Below are 27,138 nucleotides of genomic sequence, written 5' to 3'. Positions count from 1 at the left end.
CCCTAACCTCCTATGTGACTGTATTAGAGGTAGGGCTTTTAAGGAAGTGATTAAGATTAAATGAGGCCATAGCGTGGAGCCCAGAACAGATGTAATTGACACCCGTGTAAGAGAAGGAAACACCAGAGCACTCTCTCTGGCACGTGAGGACAGAGGGAGAGGGCAGCTGTCTACCAGCCAGGAAGACGGCTCTCACCAGAAACCAAACTTGCTGGCACCTTAATCTTGGACTGTCCAGACTCCAGAACTGTGAAAAACCAAGTTTCTATTGTTTAAGGCATCTATGGTATTTTGTATTGGTATTTTGTCTATGGTATTTTGTTATAGCAGCCTGAGCAGACTAATACAGACTGCATACAGAACAGTGAAGTTTCTCCTCATGGATAGGGTATACTGTTCAACTAAACATGAAGTTAATGAATTCAGCAGAAATTCTCAAGAAGATTTAAACACATCGGGAATTCACAAAATGATGGAAAAATGTACTTTTCAATCCATAGCCAACAAAGACACGAGGGCTTGGATGGTCCTTCTCAGGAGGAAAAAAAAATTATGTACATTAATATTTAGAAATGCACAGGAATTTAAATTTATTGCTTATCTGTACGTCAAGCATTATGCAAAGGGCTTTAATTATTTCATTTGATCCTTACAAAACCTGTGGAACAGGCATTACAGACAATGACATCAAAGAACTGCTTCTTATGCAAAATCCAAGTAAATGTTGATTAACACCAGTTACTTAATCCAGACTAACGTGGAAGGAGAAGAGGGAAGTGAAAGATCATAAAGGCACTGAAATAAGAAAAATGAGGAGATGAGACAAGAAAATTCAAAAGCAGCAAGAAGTCTGTTTAGGTAATAGGGATATCCTTGTAGATTCCCTGAGAACCTAAAACATGGAAAGCACAAACCAGTGACAGTTTTAAACCTGGACTGGAAGACTTCTTAAAACACAAGAAAATATGGGGGTAATTTTATAATTCAACCCACATACTTGATTTGGGGGCAGGGGGACCAGTGACAGCAAGCTGAGATGATGTTTGATCAAACTGTTTCCCCAGCACAACGCTAAATTTCTCCTTTGAATTCCTTATCTCAGTGGCGAGACCGACCACCATCCCTTCTGTCAATCAATCCCTGCATAAGATCACAGATGCAAGAAACAGCTGCATCACCAATCATTTGCACAAACCTGGAGATAAAACGAAAGGCAGCAGGGTATCAACGTTCACTCATTCAAAGCATACTATGTCCTGTTAATTCTGCCTCTTTGATACATTCCAAATCCAACCATTTTTACCTATATCCAGGCCACTATTATCTTTCATGTGGCCTGGATGTAGCCTGCTAACTGGCTTCCCGGCATTCACACTTTCTCAATCTAACTCATTCTCCATACCTCACCCAGAATGTTCTCTATATAATTGCTTTTATTTATCTATTTTTTTGAAACAGGGTCTCACTCTGTTGCCCAGGCTGAAGTGCTGTGGCACAATCAAGGCTCACTGTGGCCTCAAACTCCTGGGCTCAAGGGATCCTCCCCTGCCTCAGCCTCCCAAGGAGCTGGGACTACAGGTGTGTGCCACCAAGCCCACTAATTTTATTTTTATTTTCTCAGTGGAGATGCAGTCTCGTTATGCTGCCCAAGTTGGTCTTGAACTCCAGGGCTCAAGCAAGCCTCCAACCTCGGCCTCCCAAAATGCTGGAATTACAGGCATGAGTCACTGCATCCAGCCTATAATTCCTTTTGTAAAAAAGACGTCACTGACATGTCTGACAGTCTCTGGTTGCTCCTCATTGATTCAGACACCTTAATTCTCCCTTAAAGGCCCTTTATGACTAGAGGCCCTCTAGCTTCTTACCGCTTCCCACTCTCTCAGTATAATACAGCCATCATCATCTCCATCATCATCTTGCCTCACTCAGCAAGAGTACAGTGTAAGATACCTCCTCTTGCCGGACGTGGTAGCTCACACCTGTAATCCCAGCACTGTGGGAGGCCGAGGCAGGCACATCACAAGGTCAGGAGATCAAGACCATCCTGGCTAACACGATGAAATCCCATCTCTACTAAAATACAAAAATTAGCCAGGCGCGGTGGCGGCGCCTGTAGTCCCAGCTACTCAGGAGACTGAGGCAGGAGAATCGCTTGAACCCGGGAGGCAGAGGTTGCAGAGAGCCGAGATCACGCCACTGCACTCCAGCCTGGGCGACAGAGTGAGACTCCCTCTTAAAAAAAAAAAGATACCTCCCTCTTCTGCTCCATACTACCTTTTAGGTTTACTATGGTCTCAGTTCGTCCCCTTCATCCAGAAAGTATGTCCTCCAATTACTCCTTGGCCTAGCACTAACAGTGATTTCATCACAGGCACTTCTCCCACTTTACTGAAATTGCGCTTTACTATGTGTACTTCTCTCACCCTCTGCATCCAGGGACTATGTCACATTTGACTTTGGTGGCAAAGCTCATACTGTTCTTGATCATCACTGGTTTTCTTTAGCAGAGCAAAATTTCGGGCACTTGGCATTCAACAAACATGTGTTGAATGAAGGTTTTTTTTTTTCCTATCACTGAGGAAACAAAAGGAACACTTTGATACATATTTTCTGTGTTTTTAACCTATCCCAGAAAGAGACCAGACGTAAAGCCTGATCAGTGATGGCATATGCACAGGGATTTTAAAGATCATGACTCACCGTAGAATTCAAGCAGTGACAGAGAGGAGCTATGCATTTTGAGTTAGGCAACTGCATAACTGCATAATCTGTCTTGACACCTAAGCAGTCAACAAAGCACTTTGTTGCAACAATAAAACACCAATCAGGCAGGTCTGGATGCCTGTAGGTAAGCAGGTGACAATTTTGGGATCTCTGAGGGAAGTGGCAGGCAAAACAATGTTCACAGGCACAAGAACCTTTATATAGGAGAAGGAAAATTACACTAAGAATGAATGAGGGCACATTTCAAAATAGTGAAAAAAACTGACAACAAAATTAACCACAACAGTGAAATTGTTTTGGTCTGGGACCAATAATAAAACCAACAAATCAGAGGAGGCACTAAGGGGAAAAAGACAGATCAGTCCACATGTGTGGGGCACTGTCGGTGTATGCTTCTTCCTTCTATGTGTAAAAGTCCCTTTTCTCTCTTGCTCCACCTTCTCCCCAGAGAGCACCTCTACCCATTTATCAAAATACATTTTAGGCTGGGCGCGGTGGCTCACGCCTGTAATCCCAGCACTTTCGGAGGCTGAGACAGGAGGATCATTTGAGGTCAAGAGTTTGAGACCAGCCTGGCTAACATGGTGAAGCCCCGTCTCTACTAAAAATACAAAAATTAGCTGGGCGTGGTGGTGGGCGCCTGTAGTCCCAGCTACTTGGGAGGCTGAGGCAGGAGAATTGCTTGAACCAGGGAGGAAGAGGTTGCAGTGAGCTGAGATGACACCATTGCACTTCGGCCTAGGAGACACAGCGAGACTCCGTCTCAAAAAGAAAAAAAATAATAATACATTTTACTTGTCAGCTCATCTCGGAAGTTCCCCTGATCCCCAAAGGCAGTGTTAATTGCTTCCTCCCCTGTTTTATACATTTCCTCTAGGTATTTACATGTCCCTATTCTGAAGCACATACTAACTTAACCAAGTGTCAGTGCTTCCTCTCTGGAGGGTGTGTCCCAAGACTCATTCGGTCAGCCTTCTCCCATCCAGCCTTGGACAAGTAGAAGGAGGGAGCTCAGAGTAGATGGAAAGTGAAATGAAGCAGCTATCTGAAAGCAGAACAGCGATGGGAGAGAGGGTCATAAGGCATGAGAAGGGAGCCCTGGGGTGACTGTGCATCCAGGGAAGCAAAGAAACTGAACAATGAAGCCTAGATGGGAGAAACAGCTCAGAGGGAACTGAGCAAGCCTGGTCACAAACTGATGGAAGGAAAGACAGGATACTTATTTTTTAACAAGAAATGTTAGCAAATCTGATAAGAAACTAACATTGACGCTACTTTATATATAGTTGTTAACATAAAAGAAGTATGTTAAGAAAAACTTTTATTGTGGATATGCTAAAATCACTACTACAGATTCTTCATTCTACAGATGAAAGAGTTGTGTTATCTTTCAGCTCTCTCTAGGACAAAATAAAGGGGAAAAAAATTACACACTGATTGATACATGATTCTTCTCAAAACATCTAGCACCATTCCAAAGAAATTAACCAAAAAATGAATTTTTACAAACAAAAATAGGAGAATTTTTTTGTTGTCGTTGTTTGGAGACAGAGTCTGGCTCTGTCGCCCAGGCTGGAGTGCAGTGGCACAATCTTGGCTCACTGCAGCCTCCACCTCCTGGGCTCAAGCCATCCTCCCACCTTAGCCTCTCGAGTAGCTGGGACTACAGGTGCATGCCACCATGCCCCACTACTTTTTGTATTTTCTTGTAGACATGGGGTCTGTGTTATTCAGGCTGGTCTTGAACTCCCAAGCTCAGGCAATCTACCCGCCTGGGGCTATCAAAGTGCTGGGATTACAGGTGTAAGCCAACGTGCCCAGACAGTAAGAAGAATTTAAATTTATATTCCGAAGTCTTACATGTTTGTCTGGTTGCTTGGAAAGGGGATATGACCTTAATACCCAATGCTATGAAGAATTTTTTAATATTGAGCTTTGTGAAAAATGTCAAAGCATGTCATAAGGGTTACTATTTTAAAGAGAGAACACATTCTGAATGTGAATGCTGAATTCGAATCATGGAAATTAGAAGACTTACTATAAAAACACAATAATATGGCTCACCCCTGTAACAATCCCAGCATTTTGGGAGGCACTGAGGAGGAAAGATCACTTGAGTCCAGGAGTTCAAGAACAACCTGGGCAACATAGTGAGAATTTATATCTACAAAAAATAAAACAATTAGCCAGGCGTGGTAGATCTAAGCAGGGCAGATCACAGTGAGAGCTCATATTTACAAAAGATCAAAATATTAGCCAGGGGTGGTAGTGCATGCCTGTGGTCCCAGCTACTAGGAAGGCTGACTAGGAGGCTCACTTGAGCCCGGGAAGCTGAGGCTGCAATGAGCCATGACTGCGCCTCTACACTCCAGCCTGGGCGACTGAGCAAGACACTGTCTCAAAACACACATTCAATAATAGTCAAAAAATGATTCACTACAGCAACTTTAAGAAATAAGTTAGAGGCCAGGCGCGGTGGCTCACGCCTATAATCCCAGCACTTGGGGAGGCCAAGGCAGGCGGATCACCTGAAATCAGGAGTTCCAGATAAGCCTGGCCAGTATGGTGAAATCCCGTCACTACTAAAAATACAAAAATTAGCCGGGCGTGGTGGCATGTGCCTGTAATCCCAGCTACCCAGGAGGCTGAGGCAGGAGAATCGCTAGAACCTGGGAGGCGGGGGCTGCAGTGAGTCGAGATCCCACCACTGCACTCCAGCCCACAGAAAGAGCAAGAGTCCTTCTCAAAGAAAGAAAGAAGGAAGTTAGACAAATCAGGAACTAGTATGTTAAAAGATTTATAAATAGATTTAGAGGTTCAAGAAAATGAAAAAAAAGATTGATAAAGACAAGTATAATTTTGCGCATTTGATTACAGATACTATAGATGTCTGAGTTAGCAAGTCACAGAGATACTCTAAACTCTATACGAAAAGGTGACTACCATGCTATTTGCACCATTTCCTTTCCCTCTCTGCCAGAGCCTAATTCCAACCTGTGCCTTTCTTCTTCCCAGGAAGTTGCTTTGAGATTAGCAATATTTGAAAGTCATCTAAATAGTGAGTGTCCCAGTTTCTAGAAGGCAAAAACACTTTAAATATGTTAACACTAAATAACTCTACCAACTTTAAATATTGCCGAGGCCGGGTACGGTGGCTCACACCTGTAATCCCAGCACTTTGGGAGGCCAAGGTGGGCGGATCACGAGGTCAGGACATTGAGACCAGCCTGGCCAACATGGCGAAACCCCGTCTCTACTAAAAATACAAAAACTAGCTGGGTGTGGTGGCGGGCGCCTATAGTTCCAGGTACTCGGGAGGCAGAGGCAGGAGAATCGCTTGAAACCCGGAGGCAGAGGTTGCAGTGAGCCGAGATTGCACCACTGCACTCCAACTTGGGTGATGGAGCGGGGGATGGAGCGAGACTCCATCTCAAAAAATAAAAATAAAAAATAAATTAAAAAAATAAAAAAAATATATATATAGCTGAGAAAGAGAAGAAAATACAGAGAGATAGAAATTATGCTCTTCACTAAGAGTTTTAGTTCTTTAATGCCAATGAGTGTTACTCAGTATAGACTGTCAATATGTACTCAGAGCTAAGGAAGTTAAAACTTACAGCAAGATAAATAAATAACAATGAGAAATGGCATAAGTATACACACTTGCTTTCTTTGTACTTCTCAAATATCAATTTCCAGCTCCCTATTCCCAGTGAGAAATCAAAAAGCAGGCCCCCAGGAAATAAACTGGAATAGAAATGAGGAAACCATCACCTTAACAATAAATACCAACTAAAAACAGTGACTGAGGACTTACTATAGACCAAGCACTTTTCAAAACGTCCTACACATATTAACTCTTTCCATTCTCATAACAACTCCACGAGAAAGGTACTAATATTATCCATCTGTGTTTTGCAATGAAGAAACAAACACATTGAGACACATCTAAGCTACTGAAGGAGCAAGATTCAAATCTCGGCCGATCGATTCTGGAGCCACACTCACTCTGTATGTATACATAGTCAATCCACGAACATCATACAACGGTAATAAAGATTTCATTTCTGAAGTCACTATAAAATACAGTGGGTACATTATTAGAAATCCTAATCCAATCACCACGGTAGAGAAATGTTTGGAATTTATACTCTTCTACGCTACATTTCTAGTAGTATTTTAGGCAGCACATGGTTCAGGAGTTTGGGTGAAACTTTTTCTTTTTTGGAAAAACAAATAAATGTCAGACTAGGTTACTTGACTGTTGTCAAATTTATTACACAAAAAAGCTCTGTATCATTTTGGACAAGTTGCTTCCCTAGGGCTCAAATGTAAATTAAGGGTGTTAAACTAAATTATCTGTTTCAGACCTAACTATGTTCTAATTCTAGCCTATCCATCAATCAACCAACAAGCAGCCTTCCCTGACAATCATTTCTTCCTCTCCCCTGTATCCACATCTCAAAGGTATTAGCAGGAGCTGAGTCCAGCTCCCAACAAATGCAGACATTTCTTCAACAGTAGGAATTCTAAAGTTAGATCTGCATTCAGATTCAAATTTATCTGACTAAATGCTTGGCCTCAGGCAATTTCTAGCCTCTCCATGACTAGATGTGTTCCTCTTTAAAATGAAGATTAATAACAATAACAATGCCTACTTCATTGGAGAAATTACATCAAATAACACATGTAAACCTCTTAGAACAGCGGCAGCACATCCTGGTGTTCACTCTTCAATAAATATAGTAGCTAGTAGGCACTTCACTGTCATCTGATAAGTCTGCTACTTCACTATGATACACAACCCTATGTCTTGTCATCTTTTATTTTTAACACTTATCAGTGCCTTCCACTAGGAAGAACTCACAATTTGTAATGTAAAAACAATGACACTGAAATGTATCCACTAGATTTGGCAATTGGAACATCATCGGTGAGCTAAGCCAAATCAGATTTAGTGAAGGTTTTGGGGAGCTGCAACAGGATATTATCTGACCACAGTGCTTGAGAGATGTGAGCAAAGACAGAAATAACTACTAGTTTGAGAAATTTGTTCTCGATGAGGGGAGAAAGTAGACAGTATATGATATGTGGTCAAGGAAAGGTTCTTTTTGAAATGAGAAATATGGAGTATATTTATTAGTCAAAAGGAAAAAGCAAATAGAATGGGAGACATTAACAATCTTACAGCAAAACACTAGAGACTGAAAGATCAAGCCCTCAGAAAAGAATGAGACCTAGAAAACTGGGGATAAGGACTTGTTTGCCACACCTGTAATCCCAACACTTTGGGAGGTTGAGGTGGGAAGACTGCTTAGGCCCAGGAGTTTGAGACCAACCTGGGCAACATAGGAAGGCACCATCTCTACAAAAAAAAAAAAAAGAAATTTAATTAGTTGCACACGGTGGTGCATGCCTGTAGTCCCAGCTACTACGGAGGCTGAGGTGGGAGCCTGGGAGGTCGAGGCTGCAGTGAGTTGTGACTGCATCACTGTACTCCAGCTTGGGGACAGAGGAAGACCCTATCCCCCACCACCACCAAAAATATATATATATATTTATTTATTTATTTATTTATTTTTCAGGAATAAGACACCTTTTATTAGACCTTAAGCACTGCAGCTCAAAACTGTAATCTCAACATTTTGGGAGACAAGGAGGAAGCATCACTTGCTCGACCAGCCTGGACAACACGGTGAGACCCTACCTCTAAAAAACCAAAAAGAGATTAGAGGAAAGATGTAAGCATTGGCACACTTATCGTTAAGTTTATAAATCAGAGTACAAGAAATTGCAAGAATTTGTACCTGACAGCCTCTATGACAAAGGGGGACTACAACACTAACTTAGAACAAGAGGCTGAAAATTTCGTAGGTAGAGAATTTTAGAGACTGGTCTAAGTCTGGGACATCTGTGAAGAGGAATGGGGAAACAAATCAAAGTCAATAGAGCAGCATAAAAAGTCCGACATGAGTTGAGAGTTGATAAAGCTGAGCAAAGATATACTGGGATTTGTCATATAATTTTCTCTAGTTTTACATATATTTGAAAATTTCCATCATAACAAGAATAAGAAAAGAAAATCACAATGAGATGGCACTAACACATCCACCAGAATAGTCAAAATGAAAGAAGGCCACGATGAGGATGTAGAGCAACTGGAACTTTCTTAACTTTCTTTTCTTTTTTTTTTTTTTTTGGAGACACAGTCTCACTCTGTCGTCCAGGCTGGAGTGTAATGGCACAATCTCAGCTCACTGCAACCTCCGCCTCCCTGGTTCAAGTGATTCTCCCTGCCTCAGCCTCCTGAGTAGCTGGGATTACAGGCGCCTGCCACCACAACCAACCAATCTTTGTATTTTTAGTAGAGATGGGGTTTCGGCACCCTGGCAAGGCTGGTCTTCAACTCCTGACCTCAGATGATCCACCCGCCTCGACCTCCCAAAGTGCTGGGATTACAGGCATGAGCCCACCACACCTGACCGCAACTGGAACTTTCATACTCTTTGATCAAAGTGTCAACTGGTACAATTAGCTTTGGAAAACTGACTGGCAGTATCAATCAAAGCGAAACTTATGTATAACCCACAGGACTCAGAAATTTCACTGATAGGTAGAAATCTATGTGCACATGCATGAAAACACATGTAGGATGTCACAGTAGTATTTTCTTTTTCTTTTTGTTGAGACTGAGTCTCGCTCTGTCACCCAGGCTGCGGCGCAATCTCGGCTCGCTGCAACCTCTCTGCCTCCTGGGCTCAAGCGATTCTCCTGCCTCAGCCTCCCTAATAGTTGGGATTACAGGGTGTGCTACCTTGTCCGGCTAATTTTTGTGTTTTTAGTAGAGATGGGATTTCACCATGTTGACCAGGTTGGTCTCAAACTCCTAACCTCAAGTGATCCGCCCACCTCAACCTCCCAAAGTGCTGGGATTACAGGCGTGAGCCACCGAGCCCGGTCTTCACAGTAGTAATTTTATAATAGCAAAAAAGCTGGGAAAAAAGGGTCCATCAGTAGAATAAATAAATCAATTGTGGTACAGTCACATAATAGAATACCACACAGCAATGCGAACGAATAAAACAAAGCTACACAACATAAATCATCTTACAAACATGAGAAGTAAAATAAGTTAGACAAAAAACACAAACTGTAGAATTCTACTTATAGAAAATGTTAACACTAATCTACTGTTAGAAATCAGAAAAGAATGGAAAAAAAAAGTGAAGGAGGCCAGGCGCCTCATGCCTGTAATCCCCGCACTTCAAGAGGTCAAGGCGGGTGATCACTTGAGGTCAAGAGTTCGAGACCACTCTGGTCAGTATGGTGAAACCCTGTCTCTACTAAAAAATACAAAAAAAATTGGCCTGGCATGGTGGCATGTGCCTGTAGTCCCAGCTACTCGGGAGGCTGAGGGAGGACAATCGCTTGAAACCAGGAGGCGGAGGTTGCAGTAAGCTGAGATGGAGCCAATACACTCCAGCCTGGGCAACAGAGCAACACTCCATCTCAAATTTTAAAAAAAGAAAAAGAGAGGGGGGAGGAGGGAGGGATTGCATTGGGGAGTTATACATGATATAAACGTCATGCACATGTACCCTAGAACTTAAAGTATAATAATAAAAAAATAAATAAATAAATAAATAAATAAAAAAAGAAAAGAAAAATAGTAAAGGAAGAGACAGGAAGGGGCATGACAGGGCTTCTGAGATGCGAGTTGGGTTCTACTTCTGGATCTGGTTGCTAGGTGTGGCCACTTTGTGACAATGCTCTACCTCGTACGTTTATAAAAATTAATGCTGTAAACTGTGTGGTCTTCTGTGCATGTCATAATTTCAATTAAAAGCTTTACTTAAAAATAAATTGTAGAATAGCTGAAAGAATAAGCAACAAAAAAGTAAATTTATTGTCTTTGTGTTAAATACATAATATTCTAATGCTTTATTAATGTACTTAAAATTAAGAAAAAAAGGCGGCGGGATGCGGTGGCTCACACCTGTAATCCCAGCACTTTGGGAGCCCAAGGCAGGTGGATCACTTGAGGTCAGGAGTTCGAGACTAGCCTGACCAACATGGCAAAACCCTATCTCTACTAAAAATACAAAAATTAGTAGGGCATGGTGGCGCACGCCTGTAATCCCAGCTCTTCAGTAGGTTGAGGCATGAGAATCATTTGAATCCAGGAGGCAGAGCTTGCAGTGAGCTAAGATCATGCCACTGCACTCCAGCCTGGGAGAGAGAATGAAACTGTGTCTCAAAAAAAAGCCGAGTGCAGTGGCTCAAGTCTGTAATCCCAGCACTTTGGGAGGCTAAGGTGGGCAGATCACGAGGTCAGGAGTTCAAGACCAGCCTGGCCAACACGGTGAAACCCCGTCTCTGCTACAAAAATTATCTGGGAATGGTGCCGGGCACCTGTAATCCCAGCTACTCAGGAGGCTGAGACAGGAGAATCGCCTGAACCAGGGAAAGGGAGGTTGCAGTGAGCCTAGACGGCGTCACTGCACTCCAGCCTAGGTGACAGAGTAAGACTCCGTCTCAAAAAAAAGACAAAAAGTCTAGTCAAATTGTACAATAAAAAGTACCTCCCCAATCCACACAGCTGTGCATCACAGTCCGTGAGCAGGAGCAAAGAAATTGCCTGTAGAACTGATCTACAACAGGAATGGGAGCTGGAGTCTGACCAGGATTAGTGACGAAATTCTGGTTTTAAAGTAGCCAGAAGACCAGTAGGGGTTTGAGGGTTGGGGAAGGGTCTGGAGGCCTCACTGATATTAAGGAGAAGGTGTGATGCAGAGTGAGAAAGCTGGAATGCGTGATTAGAGTTCAAGATTTTAGAAGTGAAGATCTAAGAATTAAAGGGTCTCTGGTTGGTCGGGCATGGTGCCTCATGCTTGGAATACCAGTACTTTGTGAGGCCAAGGCGGGCGGATCACCTGAGGTTGAGAGTTCAAGACCAGCCTAACCAACATGGAGAAACCCTGTCTCTACTAAAAATACAAAAAATTAGCCGGGCGTGGTGGCGGCGCCTGTAGTCCCAGCTACTCGGGAGGCTGAGGCAGGAGAATGGCATGAACCCGGGAGGCAGAGCTTGGAGTGAGCCGAGATTGCACCACTGCACTCCAGCCTGGGCGACAGAGTGAGACTCCATCTCAAAACAACAACAACAACAACAACAACAACAACAACAACAACTACTAAGCATAAGGAGAGCATTGCCTAAATAAAATTGCTTAAAAAAATCACTGTATTTGGCCGGGCGCGGTGGCTCAAGCACTTTGGGAGGCTGAGACGGGCGGATCACGAGGTCAGGAGATCGAGACCATCCTGGCTAACATGATGAAACCCCGTCTCTACTAAAAAAATACAGAAAATTAGCCGGGCGAGGTGGCAGGCGCCTGTAGTCCCAGCTACTCGGGAGGCTGAGGCAGGAGAATGGCGTGAATCCAGGAGGCGGAGCTTGCAGTGAGCTGAGATCCGGCCACTGCACTCCAGCCTGGGCGACAGAGCGAGACTCTGTCTCAAACAAAAAAAAAAAAAAAAAAAAATCACTGTATTTGAAAGGTCAAGAAAATGTGGTATAAGGATGTTAGAAAAGTGCATTGTAAAATGTAAATACTAAAATGCCAGATAATGCTGGGGGAGGGGGTGAATATGAAGCTGAGCATTTCTTGTCAACAAGGAGAAGCAGGCTGCATTCCAGCCTGGGCGACAGAGCGAGACTGTCTCAAAAAAAAAAAAAAAACAACAACAACAACAAGGAGAAGCAACTACAAGTTAGGTATAAGCAGAGGGCAGAAGCCTCAGAGGATGAGGGGTTCCCAGGGTGGAGGGAAAAACGGTTTAGAGGCGCCAGTTAAGGCACGGAAGGAATAATCAGAATACCTTACATTTTTAGATAGCATATCCGCTATGATCCCTACCTTGCTCTGCCTGGTACCATAGTTGCAAGAATAACTGTCTCACTCCTCCCTCTGGATTTAAGCTTGCCAAGAGTACTGGAATGGTGTGTTACTCATTTAAATCTCCTGAAGCAACTATTACAATGCCTTGCCCATAAGTACATACTATATTACTTATTTGCCCTCAAACTTCCACAGGAATTGAGGCTGCTTATCAGAAATATTTAATACAAATTTACAATGGAAAATCAGATAAGGGGAGCTAAAAAGTAAACATCCTGGCAGAGATTTGCTGAACTGGATTGTGACTCAACCCTTCCCCACTCCCCTCGCACACAGACATACTCAACCTGGGGGAGCCTTCAAATTCCAATTCTAATCAAAATCATTATTCTTCTTGGCCGGTCCAAAAGTAGTGAATTATTTCAATCAATTGTTCACAGTTACAGATCCAACTCTTTGTTCTTCTCTTTCCCCCCTTCTCACTACTGCACTTCACTAGTCAAAAGAAAAATTATTCTCCTTTTCAGCTGAAATAGTTATTACCTTCCCCATACTCTCTACTACATAGATCCTAATTTCAGAATTCTCTAGCAAAATAAATGCAAGTAGGGTATTTTGCATTACGGGTAAGGCAGATCAGTTGCCATGGTGAATATTTTCATCACCTTCATAGAATAATATGTATCACACTCCATATAAGGAAATCTTCCTTTGCCTCCTTGCTCATAGAAAACTTGCAGCTCGCTTCTCTTTCTCTTCAATTAACATGAGACAGGAAAAGTGACTATTTAGCAAAACAAAAATAAAAAACCAAAACCCACCCAGATGAAGTGTCTTATAAAGATGTGATCACAGAAATAAGAAATCCAAGAAATAGACACACGTTATAAGCAAAATGAGTAAATAGTGTATTTCCTTATAGAAAAATCCTGAAGTTAATGAAGAAAAAGTTAACTCCAATAAGAAAATTATCCCTGTTGTGAGCATGTCTGACTTGATTGCCTCAATCTTCGTATAAATTCCTCTTTAATATCTCTAAGTGAATTCATATTTCCCCAGCAACTATTACCTGGGGCCATTCTATCCTGCTTTTTTTGCACCTCTCCGTAAATGCATTGATTTCCCCCATAGGCAAGTTAAAAATATAATTCTTATGCATATACTTTTCTGCTGTACACTCAAGATGTGACTGCCTTTAACTATGGAATAAGGAGAGCTGATGTGATTCTGTGTGCCTGTAACAAATGTTCTGATGATTACAAGAGATTAAGTAAGAAATAAGAAACTTTGTTTTAGCTCATCGCTAACAGGAAATAAATACTATGTGACAAAAAATAATGATTTTAGAAGTAAAATCTCGGCCGGGCGCGGTGGCTCAAGCCTGTAATCCCAGCACTTTGGGAGGCCGAGACGGGCGGATCACGAGGTCAGGAGATCGAGACCATCCTGGCTAATACGGTGAAACCCCGTCTCTACTAAAAATACAAAAACTAGCCGGGCGAGGTGGCGGGCGCCTGTAGTCCCAGCTACTCGGGAGGCTGAGGCAGGAGAATGGCGTAAACCCGGGAGGCGGAGCTTGCAGTGAGCTGAGATCTGGCCACTGCACTCCAGTCCGGGCGACAGAGCGAGACTCCGCCTCAAAAAAAAAAAAAAAAAAAGAAGTAAAATCTCATGAGAACTATTCCAAAGGCATGTTCCATTTGAGAAAGCTGTTTCGATGGCACACTGCCCCCATGCTTTTCCAGGTTAAACATTCGAGAACAGTGGTGGAAGGTGACAGGAACTAAAGCTCCCAGTGCTGACCAATACAGTAGCTGCTGGCACTTGAAACATGGCTAGTGCAAATGAGATGTGCTGTAGGTCAAACACTGACCAGATTCTGGCAAAGTACAAAAAACATTTTAATATCTCAATATTTTGCATTTGATTATATATGGAAAGAAGCATATTTTGTATGTTTTGTGTAAACAACATATATTCCATTTCACTTCACATTTTTCTTTTTGCCTTTTAATGTGGCTACTAGCAAATTTTAAATTACATATGTGGCTTGCATTATATTTCTGTTGGACAGCACTGTTCTATACCAATGCCACAATTGCCTCAGCTTTAGAACTTGCTTCCTATACATGAGAATAATATGATGTGCCCTTTGTATCCCAAGGTTAAGAGAGTGGCTCTAAATGAGATGTATGTGCAATTATCTTTAAAAATAAGATATGATCACTTTGCTTGTCCAGTTTTGTAAGTTCATTCTAGAAGTATGAGATTTCCACTGTACAAGTGAGTAAGTTAAGAGTCTTCTCAATTTTTCCTGCAGAACTACCCTGGCACAAAACAAAGTCAAAAGTTTGTGTCTGGTCCTTGAGAGAAATCTCTCATGGGAACTGTCCAGTATTCAAGAGTTTAAAATACTTGTGAGACCGGCCGGGCGCAGTGGCTCACGCCTATAATCCCAGCACTTTGGGAGGACTTTGGGAGGCCGAGATGGGCAGATCACGAGGTCAGGAGATCGAGACCATACTGGCTAACACAGTGAAACCCTGTCTCTACTAAAAATACAAAAAAAAATTAGCCAGGCGTGGTGCCGGCGCCTGTAGTCCCAGCTACATGGGAGGCTGAGGCAGGAGAATGGCGGGAACCCGGGAGGCGGAGCTTGCAGTGAGCCGAGATCACGCCACTGCACTCCAGCCTGGGCGACAGCGCGAGACTCTGTCTCAAAAAATAAATAAATAAATAAAAACAAAATAAAATAACCTGTGAGAGAGACTGAAGAGAGTAAGTAATGGTCACTCCAACAATTGAACAAAGGTGGGGCTAAATAAATTTGGTTCATTGTATGTCCCTTGAGATTCCTTGAGAAAACGTCAAATGTGCAGTCAAACCACACTTCCTCAATGTCTAAAATTCACACAGAACACACCTCTTAACTATGGGAAAGTGAAAAAATCACGGCAATGAGTTACGTTGTTTCTTCCTAAAATCTTAACACACTTTTATTTCTTAGAAGTAAATGAAATTAAAACCATTCCCATTCCAGTGAGAAATACCTTTGAAAGAATGAAAATGATTTTAACGTTTCCAGAGAAATTTGTATTTTCTTAGTATGTATCAATGCTGGTTAATTTAATTGTTAACCCTTTTTCTCACCAAGTACCAAAGAACAAACTGAACCATACCACTGATCTCACATCTACCCTAAAAATATTGTTAATCTCCTTTCCGTTTCCTATCTTCCCTTTTTTTATAAATAGATCAAGAAACAGTCTTTTCTTCTGCAAGCACCCTGCCAGCTGAAATACACTACAAATACTGCTGAGTCAAGTAAAACTCAAAGGCTTAATTTAAGTCTAATTGGCTAACTTTTTTTGGACACAGGGTTTCATGCTGTCGCTCAGGCTGGAGTGCAGTGGTGCAGTCATAGCTCACTGCAGCCTTGAACTCCTGGGCTCAAGTAATCCTCCTACCTCAGCCTCCCAAATTGCTGGGACTACAAGAATGTGCCACCATACCTGGCTAATTTTTGTATCACACGCAGCTAATTTTTGTATTATTTGTAGAGACGAGGTCTTGTTATGTTGCCCAGGCTAGTCTTGGGCTCAAGGGATTCTCCCACCTCAGTCTTCCAAAGTGCTGGAATTACAGGTGTGTGCCACCACTCCCAGCCTCTAACTGGCTCTTTTTTCTTTTTTTTTTTTTTGAGATGGAGTCTTGCTCTGTCACCCAGGCTGGAGTGCAGCAGCACGATCTCGGCTCACTGCAGCCTCTGCCTCCCGGGTTCTAGCAATTCTCCAGCCTCAGCCTCCTGGGTAGCTGGGATTACAGGCGCACACCACCATGTCCAGCTAAATTTTGTATTTTTAGTAGAGACAGCGTTTCACCATGTTGGCCAGGCTGGTCTCAAATGCTGGACCTCAGGTGATCTGCCTGCCTCGGCCTCCCAAAGTGCCGGGATCACAGGCGTGAGCCACCACGCCTGGCCCTGGGTAACTATTGAAAAAAAGAATCGGTGAGGCAATAAGGTGAGGGAAGAAAGACAAGTGGGAAGGCACAGATCAATGTAGGCCGTGCACAGTGGCTCATACACGTAATCCCAGCACTTTGGGAGGCTGAGACGGGTGGATCACCTGAGGTCAGAAGTTCAAGACCAGGCTGGCCAACATGGCGAAACCCCATCACTACTAAACACATACACACACACACACACACACACACAAAATCAGCTGGGCATGGTGGCGAGTGCCTGTAATCCCAGCTACTTGGGAGGCTGAGGCAGAAGAATTGCTTGAAGTCGGAAGGCGGAGGTTGCAGTGAACCGAGATCATGCCACTGCACTCCAGCCTGAGCAACGGAGCAAGACTCTATCTCAAAAAAAAAAAAAAAAAAGAAAGAAAAAGAACCAACCTAAATCCAAACCCAACTGAACAATTATTATTCTAGATTATTAGGTTTGTTTTCTTAAGAAACACAGATGAAAGTCAGTAAGGTAAACCCATAAGGTCATTCTGGTTGGATAATTTTTAATTGCTTTCTGAGCTATTTTAATAATTATCTTATTTTAATAATTTAATAATTATCTTCACGTCCACTATTTGCTAGCCACCAAATAAACTGAATCCAAAGTTCCCAGCCTCAATTATTTCCTTTATTTAATGACAGAAAGCATCAACTCTCATCTGATGACTTCTATGACAGAGGAAATGTGGAAACAAGGGAAGCGGGGAGAACTGGCTGCAAGTAGGGAAACTAAATGTGAGTGGTGACATAAACTCCACTCCTGAACACCTGGCAAAGCTGACATGAAGCTGACCCGTGTAGGACACAGAGCCAGCCCTGCTCACCTCTTCCATGAGGTACCTATTCTTGATCTTCAAACGCTTTCTCCTCTAGGTACTTCCCAAGCCTACAAACATGAATTCCCGTCTAGCATAACTTTCCCCATTTATGCAATGAACATGCCCTGTGCCATATACTGGGAATACAATGTAAACAGTCCCTGACCTATGAAATGTACATTCTGGCAAGAGAAAACAATGACAATGTCAGCATGCTTGATAAGGGTTAGAATATGCTGCGGTAAGTAACAGGATGTGCCTGGAGGACAGGGTAAAGTTCACTCAACAGGAGGCCAATTATGAAAGCATCTCAACAAGCTGAAGAGATAATGGTATAACCTAGATTACAAGTAGTGGCTGGAGGGACACAATGACTTCGAAATTGGATGTGAGGAGGTGGGAAAATAAGAAGGGCCAAGTAAGATACTCACATTTTCGCCTGGGCATTTTGGTGGCTGAAAATGCCAATTAATGTGAGAGAGAAGAGTGTGAAATGGAATCAGCTGGAGATGCCTGTGGGAAGTCTGTGTAGAGACGTTAAGTGGATGGTTTGATACGGGTAAAGGTGGAGAAGGGAGACTAGAAATGTACTGGAGACTACAGGCAAATAAACAGTAACTGCACCCATACACTGAGAAACCTCGGCGTTTATGGTACAAGAAGGAAATGGACCAAAGGGAAATGAGGAACAGCTCAAGAGCAGAAACTGTTCAATAGAAACCATTTGTTCTGAGGTTTAAGAGGCTGAAGGTGTGATGGGACCACCGGCTGTGGCCATAGTGTTAACTGCAATCTCCAGCAAACACAGTTTCAAAGAAGTAGAAGGGGAAGAAAATTAGATTGCAAAGGATGGAAGAATTAGTGAGCATGAAAGAAAATAACGCAGTCAGTACATGCAGACCATTTTTTCTGGAAATCTGGTTAATAAAGAAAAATAAAGGCCAGGTGCTATGGCTCACACCTGTAATCTCAGCACTTTGGGAGGCCAAGGTGGGTGGATCACCTAAGGTCAGGAGTTCGAGACCAGCCTGACCAACATGGAGAAACCCTGTCTCTACTAAAAATAAAAAATTAGCTGGGCATGGTGGTGCATGCCTGTAATCCCAGCTACTCAGGAGGCTAAGGCAGGAGAATTGGGAGGCAGAGGTTGTGGTGAGCCGAGATCGCGCCATTGCACTCCAGCCTAGGCAACAAAAGCAAAACTCCGTCTCAAAACAAAAACAAACAACGAAAAAAAAAAAAAAAGAAAGAAAAATAAGGCTGGGTGCCTGTAGTCCCAGCTACTTGGGAGGCTGAGGTAGAAGAACCACCTGAGCCCACTGCACTCCAGCCTGGGCAACGGAGAGAGACACTGTCTCAAAAAAAATAAATAATTTAAAAATAAAAAATAAAGGAAAAGCGACAACAGTACTGAAGGGATATAAAGAGGGATAAATAAGCTTGGTTAAAGTTGATGGAATCCAGATACAACAGATGGGATAACAGAGTGATATCCCTGAGAAGCCAAAAGGTTCAAAGTTCAGGAATCGGCCGGCAGGAGAAATACCATGTTTTGCGCAAGAAGGATGATGTGGACAAGACTGCAGGTCTAGATGGAGGGAAGTTGACAGTCTTTATCTGCTGGCTTCTACCTTCTCCCCCGGGATATGCTACTGCCCTCTGGAATTAAGGCCACATATGCAAAGCTTCACTGTCAAACCACCTGCAAATGTGAAGTTTATTTTTCACTCTCCACTCGCCTGATGCCCAATCCTCTATTAAAATTGGCACCTGGCCAGACGCATTGGCTCACGCCTGTAATCCCAGCACTTTGGGAAGCCAAGGCGGGTGGATCACCTTAGGTCTGGAGTTCGAGACCAGCCTGGTCAACATGGCGAAACCCCGTCTCTACTAAAAATTAGCCAGGCAAGGTGGCAGGCGCCTGTAGTCCAGCTACTCGGGAGGCTGAGGCAGGAGAATCGCTTGAACCCAGGAGGTGGAGGTTGCAGTGAGCTGAGATCGCACCACTGTACTCCAGCCTGGGTAACAGAACAAGACTCCATCTCAAAATAATAAAAATAAAAATAAAAATGTGGTTTCACTCTCACTTCTGCAGAACTGTCCTCCCCATAGGAACTTCCTGAATGTTCTCAACAGTCTCCCAGTGCTAAAACCCACTAGCCCCACTTTTGCATCAGTCTCTAGCACACCTTCATCCTCTAGGTCTCCTATATCCCCTATCACTCCTTCTTGCTCCCAGCTGCTTCCTCATGTACTTATTAGAAGTTGATGTTTCCCTCACCTCACATTTCACCTTCTCTCTTCTAGTCCTACCTGCATTTCCTCCTTCACCTTACACAGACGCCACCTATCAGCCGTGAATTCTCGAGTCTGTATCACCAATGCCTGTCTCTTTCCTGAAATCCATCCTGTGTTGCAATCTGCCTACCAGATATCTTTTTACCTCTATCCCTCTCAGGCACCTCAAATACTACCTGTCCAAACTTAAGCTCATTGTCATCTCCCTAAAACCTGTTCCTTTTTATTTCCTGTAGGTTAGTGACATCATCAAACGCTCAAGTCAGAAATCTCTCCAACTTTTTCATGCCACTCATTCAAGCAAGCAGACATCAGTTCTACTACTATCTTCTTCAGAAAAGCTTTCCAGATCAAAGTGGAGGTCCAACACTGTCCTGCTGTGTTTCAACAGGGACTGCTTATGTCCAGATTATCCCAGAGGATTCCTGTGTTAGCTCTATCAGTTCTGCTTTCCTCGAGAACTGCTACATAGCTACCATTCAACAGCAGAAACCTCAGTGTATAACCTCACTTCTCGACACTTCACAAATGTCTTAGTACTGTGGGGGTTGGGGTGCATAACCCGACAGACCTGTCAGCTCCCACCAAGCTCTCAGTACGGCTTTTAGATCTTTACCCACACAAAACGTGGTAAGCAGTGACATCAGGTAAAATTTGTTAAAATGCAAACTCACAAGCTCCACCTAGACTCCTCTGTAAGAATCATTCAGATGCACAAAGTTTGAGAAGCATTGGTTAGGTGTTTTACATGCACTGAACTACTCAACTCCCAAGACATATCACACCCTTCAGATCTCTGTCTTTGCAAAAGCTGTACTATCTGATTGAAAAATTCTATCAAGGCTTTTGCAACTTGCAATGTCATATTCTATTGTAGGGGCACCTAGCACACGGCTTTGCACATAGTAGTATCAGTACATTAAGTATCACTTAATTAACAGGTGAGTGTATTTGGAGAGTGAAGAGTGTCAGGTATTCAAATGGAAGTTGAATAGTTAGGCAGCTGGAAATAGTGGCCCAGGATTCAAAGGAGAGGTGGGCTGAGGTGCAAATAGGTACATAATATATATACTATATACACTATACATAATATAATATACACATATATTTTTATAATTATATTTTATATATTATATACTAGATATATTATATACATATATGTATTTTTAGTTATATATAATATATATAAAACGTAATATATAGCATATTACATATAAAATATGTATTATATATGTGTAATATATAATATATAATACATGTAATATATAATATATGTGCATGTGTATACATATATATTTATTTTAAGATGGAGTCTTGCTCTGTCACCCAGGCTGGAGTGTAGTGGCAGGATCTCAGCTCACTGAAACCCCAGCCTCCCAGGTTCAAGCAATTCTGCTTCAACCTCCTGAGTAGCTGGAATTACAGATGCATATCACCACGCCCGGCTAATTTTTTAATTTTTGTGTTTTTAGTACAGGCAGGGTTTCACTATGTTGGTCAGGCTGGGAGCTGAAAATATTTTTTATTTACTACCAATACTTGGGAGATTACCATGATGGATACAAGAGGTCACTCAGGTTTAAGATCAAGATTGTCTATGGGCTAAACCATAAAGAAGGCTGACATTTAAGGCACCTATTTTAGAAGGTAGTAAAGGGCAGGTCAACAGGGTGGGAAAGAACCAAAACAGGTGTCAAGGAGCTCCAAAGAGATAAACCAATTTGGCACATGCATTACTGTAACCTTTGGCAACTGAAACAGGAGAAAAAATAGAATGAGGTCAAAGATAAAGCAAAAGCTCAGCTTCTTTAGATTAAAAACTGACTCAGACATGACTAGTGGAATAATCACTATAAGGACCATCTTTATTAGATGAGAAGGGAGAGAGTGATGAACTCAAGAGAGCTCTATCACACACAGGCCTAGTGGCAAAGAAGTTGAAAACTTTTAGTCATGCAAAAAGGACTTGCTCAACACTAGCTGTCTGCCAGGAGCCACAAGACCATGCAGGGACTGCAACCATGAATATAGGCAATGCCCCTGTCCTCCGATCTAGTGCAGTGAGTTAAGTTGGTAATCGACCGAGACCCCACAACAGACAGGATGAGGAGCCAATGTAGGGAGGCTTGCCTTGGACATCTTTTCCTCTGATGGTGGTATAATCGCAGGAATGAAAAGATTAAGCAGGGCATCCGGAGAGGATAAAGATCACATCTTATCTTTTTTATTTTTTAATGTAAAGCAAAGGCTACAGGTAAAACAAAAAGATAAGCATCTCACTTTATTCCTCAACAACTCTCAGATAGTAGAGTCCCTATTTGGTATTTTTCCGTTTTTTTATTTTTTTGGTTTTTTTTGAGACGGAGTCTCACTCTGTCGCCCAGGCTAGAGTGCAGTGGCCGGATCTCGGCTCACTGCAAGCTCCCCCTCCCGGGTTCCCGCCATTCTCCTGCCTCAGCCTCCCGAGTAGCTGGGACTACGGGCGCCCGCCACCTCGCCCGGCCAGTTTTTTTGTATTTTTAGTAGAGACAGGGTTTCACCGTGTTAGCCAGGATGGTCTCGATCTCCTGACCTCGTAATCCACCCCTCTCGGCCTCCCGAAGTGCTGGGATTACAGGCTTGAGCCATCGCGCCCGGCCTGGTTTTTTTTTTTTTTTTTCTATTTTTCATTGACAAAAATTGTATATGTTTATCTACATATAACATTATTTTGAAAGATGTGTGCCTTGTGAAATGGCTAAATCAAGGGAATTAACATATGCATTACCTCACATACTTTTTGTGGTGAGAACACTTAAAATTCACTCACAGCAATTTTCAAAAATATAATACACTGTTATTAACTATAGTCACCATGTTGGATGATGGATTTAATTTTGTATCCCTTGACCAACATCCATCCAACCCTCCCACCTCCAACCCCCATCACCTGCCCCAGGATCCCCATTCTTGACACATAAGGCAACAGACACACAGTGAGGCTTGGCCACCATCAAATAGCTAACAAGGGGTTGGGAGACCAGACTTTTTTAGTTCCATTCATGTTGGCAACTGAAGAACACAACCTCAAACTTTGACAAGACCCCTGAGTAATGCTGATGCTGCAGGTCCCTAGGCCACATTAGTTTACAATGTCAACCCAAGCCCTGAAGAATCCTAGGGTCCTCACAATGCCTCAAAGTATTCCAACTAAGACTATGACATTAAAGAGCTAAAAATAAAAACCTTCAGTATTTGGTACACAGTCAAACCAACAGTAGGTTCTTAGTAAATGACAGATGACCAGTGGTAGTAAGAGCAAGTGGCTGCTGTAGGGGCAGAAGAGTAGAGTGTGATGAGAGCACAGATTCAAGGCAAAACTGATCAAGGGTTTAATTTTACTACGACTGCTACTGCCACTGCTTACTACTGCTACTACTACAGAATTACTAGTAATATGACTCACTAGTAGGCAGCCGATAGCCAATAAAAATACATCAAAAGGAGTCCCATCTGCAGCCAGAGTATACCACGAAACTCTTTCAGAGCTGGAGGAATATCTATCACTGATGGCATAATTTGAATATGAGTCTTTTCCTTGTTTTGCTAATGTAGGAGTCAATCATGTTAACAGTGAACTTGAATTCATAACAATGCATTTCCTTTTTTTTTTTTTTGAGACTGAGTCTAGCTCTGCCGCCCAAGATAGAATGCAGTGGCGCGATCTCGGCTGGCTGCAAGCTCCGCCTCCCAGGTTTACGCCATTCTCCTGCCTCAGTCTCTCGAGTAGCTGAGACTACAGGCGCCAGTCACCACGCCCGGCTAATTTTTTGTATTTTTAGTAGAGACGGGGTTTCACCGTGTTAGCCAGGATGGTCTCGATCTCCTGATCTCGTGATCCGCCCGCCTCGGCCTCCCAAAGTGCTGGGATTACAGGCGTGAGCCACTGCGCCCAGCCCATACCAATGCATTTCTAAATGGTCAGAAATATTTGAAGAAATAAAGCCATACATCAATTAGTCTGACCTGTTTCTTTCTTTTTTTTTTTCTTGAGACAGGGTCTCACTCTGTCGCCTAGGCTCGAGTGTAGTGTCATGATCGTGGCTCACTGCAGCTTCCACCTCCCAGGCTCAGGCAATCCTCCCATCTCAGCCTCCCGAGTAGCTGCGACTATGACAAGAATCATTGCACCTAGCTAGTTCTTTTTTGAGTTTTGTTTTGTTGTATTTTTTTGTAGAAATGGGGTCTCGCCATGTTGCCCAGGCTGGTCTCAAACTCCTAAACTCAAATGATCCTCCCGTCTCAACCTCCCAAATTGCTGGGATTACAAGCACTGTGGCTGGCCTTACCTGTTTCTTAAACTGAAAAATTGGAATAAAAATACTTGCCTTGTTTAGCTGAAGATAACGGCCCTTCGAGTAAATGCTCACTGTACCCATGTATACCTTATGAGCACAAAGACTTATTTCTTAGAATTGTGCCTATCAAAGTGAGGCATTCCAAAAAAACAAAAATCCAAAAAAAAAAAAAAATCTAAGTATCTAAATATTCCCGTTAAAACAACAACAACAACTAATCCCTGCCAGCACTTTGGGAGGGTGAGGCAGGGGGATCCCTGAGGTCGGGAGTTGGAGACCAGCCTGACCAACATGGTCTCTTACCAAAAATACAAAAATTAGCTGGGCGTGGTGGCGCTCGCCTGTAATCCCAGCTACTCAGGAGGCTGAAGCAGGAGAATCGCTTAAACCCGGGAGGCGGAGGTTGTGGTGAGCCAAGATCGCGCCATTGCACTCTAGCCTGGGCAACAAGAGCAAAACTCCATCTTAAAAAAAAAAAAAAATTCCTCCACATAATTTATGTTATTCTACTTTTCTGCTTTAGATGTGGTCTAGAACGTTTTTTGGTTTTTTTTCTCAGAGAACACACTGTGTTCTCAACTTCAACTTCAGGTTCGGCCTTGACAAAAAAAAAAAAAAAAAAGGTGTCCCTTCATCTTCTCCGGAAGATGGACTTTGGACATTTCAGCCAGCCAAGTCTAAATGGTGTATATCAAAAAGGTGGAGGTAGTGCTATAGGCTCAGATCGAAGATCATCCCATGAGTAATGCTCACAGCTGTGGCATCCAACAATGGAATTAACATTTCAACAGGAAGCTGAGAGCCATCCCAACAAAAAAGGCCACTCTATCCTGCTTCAGAGCACCTAACAACAACAAAAAAATTACCCTTCCAGAGGCTATACTAAGTGCGCCTCCTGGGATCCCACCTACGGATTTTTAAAAACGAATTATTTGGTTATAAAACGCTTAGCTTGACAAGCAAGATCAACTGGTTAAAACACTGACATGGAAACGTGTTTTTTGAAGTGTCAAAATGATTATGCCTCCTAATGGTCCACGCATTTTTTACACGCCTTTATCCCCCCTCCCAGAAAAAGGAGCAGTCGACAAACACACTTGGCGAAGCCTCTAGCAACTACCCTGTACAACTCAGCCCGTCTTATCTCCAAAATGAACCGACACGTTATAAACTCAAAAGCGAGGTCACTGAATTATTTGCACTTTGCCCAAGGACTACAGAAACCAATACTACATTTTTGCAGGAACCCACTTTTGATTTCCCACGGTCTACTTCACAATGTGCGTCTGGTTAGCAGCTCCTGCCTGGTCGAGCTGCTTCCAGGAGACTAAGAACGTCCAGGCTGGAGTTCGCTCAGCGCCTCTTTCCTGGAGATAGCCTGGCCGATCCGAGGCACGGGGCAGCTCCGTGCCCATTGAATAATGGCGTTTGCAATTCAGCCTCCCCGCCTGGGCGATTCGACACCTGAAAACTCGTTGCCCAAGGCTTTTGAAATCGGGTAACGCTGGACTGAACCGACACGAAGGCTGACAAGGGAGACGGCGAGAGCAAAGAAAGGCAAGCCCGCACCGGGGCAGAGAATGCTACGGGAGAGCTGCTAGGCGCACCCGACACGCCGCGCCCGAGCCCCTCCGCCACCACCCCCCGCCGGGAGCTCGGTCCCCGGGTACTCCGCGCGCCCTGCGCGGCTCCCTCCGGTACGGCTCCACCCGGCCAGGCTGGTGCGCCCGGCCCCGCAAAAGCGCCCCTATGCAATTCTGCCCGCCCCGCAGCCTCTTCAGCAGCGTCCCCAAATCGCGCCCGCCCCCTCCCCCATGCCCCATTGTTCCTGGGTGGCCGCGGGCAGCGAGCGCCCCCGGGCTGGGCTGAGGACCCCATGGCCCCCACTCACCCAAGATTCCGCACAGGAGCAAGAAGCGCAGCAGGAGCGCCATGGTGGCTGCCGTGCCGTGGGCGCCGGCTGCAGGTAGGCGGCTCTTGCTCCGGGTCCCAGTCTCCCCGTGCCTCGCGCGCTCCCGACTGGCTCGCGGCGGCCGCGGCACCTCTGCACCCTCCGCCCCTCCTCCCCGCCCCAGCTCGGCAGGTGAACTCGCGTCACTTCCGGCAGCGGCCCTGGCCCTGCTGCGAGCGCCGGCTTCTGCGGCCGCGTGGGGTTGCCTTGGCAACCGGGCGCGGCACTCCTCGGCCCCCGGGACCCTCCCGGCGCGGAACTCTCAGCCTCCAGGCCCGCTGCGTCGGAGGGCTCGGGCGGCAGCCTCCCACACCGCAAGCCTGCGCAGGGGTCCCCGCCTTCATCCCTTAAGCTAAATCAGGGTTTTGCGCGCGGGGGTGGGGCAGCCCGTCTCCCAGATACCGAAATTGCGTTGGCGCCCTCCTTTAAGGCGAGGCACAGGGCACTCGGAGGGACCGCCTCTAGGGCGGCTCCTACCTCCGCCCCGCTTGCACCCACCCGTCCCACCCCTCGCGGTGTGCCCCAGGGGCAGGGTCTCTGACCTCAGGCTCTCGGGATGCGACCTGGGCAGTCCCTGGCCTTCGCTCTCTTAACGAGTCGCGTGGGCTGACATAAAAGCGCGAGAGGGCTTTTCTCCATCTCCAGTAAGGATAGAGCCCTCTGCAGCTACCGATTTGGGAAATACCTGAGGTTTTTTCCACTTGCACATAAAAGCTGTTCTAGCCCTGAAGCTGGCTAGTAACGACGCTGTAGTCCCAGCTACTCCGGAGGCTGAGGTAGGCAGACAAATATTATCCAGTGTTAGTGAGTGAGCTTTGAAAGTGGGACTCAGTAGGGGTAGTTAAAGGCGTCAGTTGGAGTGTGAATTGGAGATCTTGAAAGTTCTAGGCTGCTCTTCCAGATAACGTTTATTTATAACTACATAGAGACTTTGGAGTGCCGCGACAGTTCCATAACAGGAGTGTATTGAAGAAGCGGTGGGTAAGAGCTTGTACCGCGGAGTGGGGCAGTAACTGGGCAGGTTTCATAGAAATGGCACCTACTTCGGGGTTGCTATGAAAGTTAAGTGAGATAATGCCCAGAAAATGCTT

General features: G+C 44.1%; 1 protein-coding gene across 2 annotated transcripts in view; it reads right to left on the bottom strand.

Moving 5' to 3' along the window:
• The window catches only part of CXADR (CXADR Ig-like cell adhesion molecule), a 77,655-nt gene extending 50,827 nt beyond the window's left edge, over window positions 1–26,828 (bottom strand). The window contains exon 1 of one of the 2 annotated variants that reach the window (XM_033232188.1): window positions 25,988–26,828. In XM_033232188.1, coding sequence (XP_033088079.1) covers window positions 25,988–26,030 — 43 coding nt within the window. In that variant the 5' untranslated portion in view covers window positions 26,031–26,828. The remainder of the gene's footprint in view (window positions 1–25,987) is intronic. The other variant, XM_033232186.1, reaches the window with a different exon arrangement.
• Between the last annotated feature and the right edge of the window lie 310 nt (window positions 26,829–27,138).

This window comes from Trachypithecus francoisi, unplaced genomic scaffold, assembly GCF_009764315.1.
Source record: "Trachypithecus francoisi isolate TF-2019V2 unplaced genomic scaffold, Tfra_2.0 Lachesis_group14, whole genome shotgun sequence".
NCBI lineage: Eukaryota > Metazoa > Chordata > Mammalia > Primates > Cercopithecidae > Trachypithecus > Trachypithecus francoisi.
Note: the sequence above shows the minus strand (reverse complement) of the source record. Positions and strands in the feature narration are given on the sequence as shown.